This window comes from Gavialis gangeticus, unplaced genomic scaffold, assembly GCF_001723915.1.
Source record: "Gavialis gangeticus isolate Ggan-Ray unplaced genomic scaffold, GavGan_comp1, whole genome shotgun sequence".
NCBI lineage: Eukaryota > Metazoa > Chordata > Crocodylia > Gavialidae > Gavialis > Gavialis gangeticus.
The window spans coordinates 81,175,739-81,178,242 of NW_017728993.1; the positions used below are offsets into that span (position 1 = coordinate 81,175,739).

Consider the following 2,504-nt stretch of genomic DNA (forward strand, 5'->3'; position numbering starts at 1 on the left):
ATTTATGGCTTCTTTGGTCACATTCTTACTCGTGACATACTCCCATAAATGCAGGGAAGAAGACACATGCAAGATGTTCCTCCCACTGCAGTGCCTGAGATTGTTACCCGTCAGCAGATGAGATATGAAGTGCAAAGAATCAGCAACAGAACCCTGACCCCGTGAGCTGTTTTCAAATGCACAAATAGATAATCTTCTCCTCCACTTATATTGTGGGGGTTCATATCACAACCTTATTTCAAGCTGTAAATTAAAATTTAACAATCAAAATAAGAGTTTTTCAGAAAACGGATAATTTTCTTCTGTTTTTGAGCAATACAAGACAACATTAAATCAAAGTGAAAGAAAAAGCAGTAACACAGTTTTGCCCTACCTTCTATATCTTACTCCTGGATTTGCTTTTAAAGTGGCACATAAAGTAACAATTTGTTGAGCTACTGTTTCCATCATGGCATCTTTATCACTTGTCTTTTCCAAAGTTGGACTATAACAGCAGTAGAAAGCATCTGGGACATCAAGAGTAAACACCTAAGTAAATCATAGCCAAGAAAGATAGCTTAAACACTGTACATTTCTTTACAAATTAAAACATCTAATACCAGATCATAATAACCAAAGACCTGAGGACTATATTCTGGAGCAAAATTCCATGTATAAAAAAAGAGTTATAATCTAAGCTATCATTGTCTAATGATACCATTTTACCTCAATCCTCTCTCCTTTTCTCTTTCCTCTTGAGCTCAACTTTGTTTCTTGTTTTCACTTTCCTTTCTTCTATTATTGTCTTCCATTTTTTTCTCCCTGACAAACTTCACTATACTTTTCAACTTCTTCACTGCCTGCACAAGTGGAGGAACCCAAGGCCTCTGGAACTAAATACCATCCAATGCCTGGCATGGAATGATAGAATACAATGCCAAAGTAATAGTAATAAACCTGCTTGGACCCAAAGTTTGATATATTTATAAACTGTGTATATATTTATAAACTATGAGGGGGAAAATCCTCATACCCTAGCTTCATATCATCTTAAAACCTGCAAAAAATATTTTTGCATTAGGCTATCCTTGCCAGTCCCCAGTTACGACTGACACAAACTGAGCTCAGGGGTTTCAAGTCAGGCAGCAAAAACAACAAATACCCTTTGTTGCTTGTTTATGATCATGAAGGCCTCCTCATCCCAAGGCATAAGCAGAATCTGTAGCCTCTTTTCTTTTCTTTCCACATTAGAATTTGTAAATTATTTTCTAATTGTAATAGATGCTTTCTGGAGAACCAGGATAGTAAAGTGACAGTAAAATTAAAAAAAATAAATAAATAAAATTTTTATTGACATTGAAGATTTTTTTTTTAAACCAAAAGAAAGAAGTGTTCTGTTAAACTCTCTGATAACATTGAGGGGAGAAAAAAAACCTTGTGTGTAAAGGTCAGTGGCTGTGCACAGACTTTCACTTCTACACGGGGAAATCTTTCTGGGTGAGGGAGCAGTACAGAAGTTCAGTCTGCAGTCACTCCCTCACCCCTGCTCTTCGTGACTGCCTAAGACAGCGGTGATCCCCGTCTGAGGAAGGCAGGGAGAACAGTGCCTGCTCCACTCCTCCCAGCCCCTAGGGCAGGTGGAGCAGCAGGAAAAGACTCTCATTACCTGCAGACTAAGCTCTGGGGCACAAGGTGGAGAAGCAGACGCCTCCATTCTACTCCTGGTCTCTGGGAGCAGAGCAGAGGGAGCATCAGGGCAAAACCCCAGCCTCTACCCAAAGTGGGGCAGTGTTCAGCTTGGGAAAGAAGAAAGGAGAAGCAGTGGCTGCTCCTCCTCCTCAGACTGGTCCAGGAGGGAAAAGGGAGCAATAAGGCATAGCCCCTAGCCCAGGAGCTGAAAAAAAATACGGCCTACAGGCCAAATCTAGCCCACCAGGGATTCTATCTGACCTGTGGTAGGTCCCTTGGCCCCGCCTGGTGCCAGGGACAGCCTGGGCCATGGCACATGCGGCCAGTTCTGCTGCCCCCAGATGTACAGCAGAGTCGAAGCAGCGCAGCAGCTGGACAGGCCTTCCTGTTGGACCCTGCAGTGGCAGCTCACCCTACCCAGGTGCCACTGCCAGCATCTCTGCCACCACTGGACCCAGTCCCACTGCCCAGGCACCCCAAATTGTCCACCCTGCGCCCACCGCTAGGGGCACCAAAAAGAGTAGACGGGCAGGCAGAGTCTCCATGCAGACTGGCCCAAGACCCTTGGAGACAAGCCACACTTGGCCAGGCAGATGGGATGTGGCAGCAGGCAGGCAGGCAGGCAGGGAATGGCATCCAGGAGCAAGACAGGCGAGCAGGGGCCAAGGCCACCACCAGGATGGCAAGGCTATGACAGCACGGACTCAAGGTAGAGCCACGATCCACTCCCTGCATGTCTGCATGACAGGTGCTAGTTTGCGTCCCTATGCTGTCACTTCCTCATGATCCCAGCCCTAGCCCTGCCTGCCATTTGTCACAATGCCCGGGGGGGGGGG

At 45.6% G+C, this 2,504-nt stretch overlaps 1 protein-coding gene across 1 annotated transcript in view; it reads right to left on the reverse strand.

The window, feature by feature from the left end:
* The window catches only part of STXBP3 (syntaxin binding protein 3), a 61,967-nt gene that overhangs the window by 26,982 nt on the left and 32,481 nt on the right, over positions 1-2,504 (reverse strand). The window contains exon 7 of the mRNA XM_019502074.1: positions 374-528. Coding sequence (XP_019357619.1) covers positions 374-528 — 155 coding nt within the window. The remainder of the gene's footprint in view (positions 1-373; positions 529-2,504) is intronic.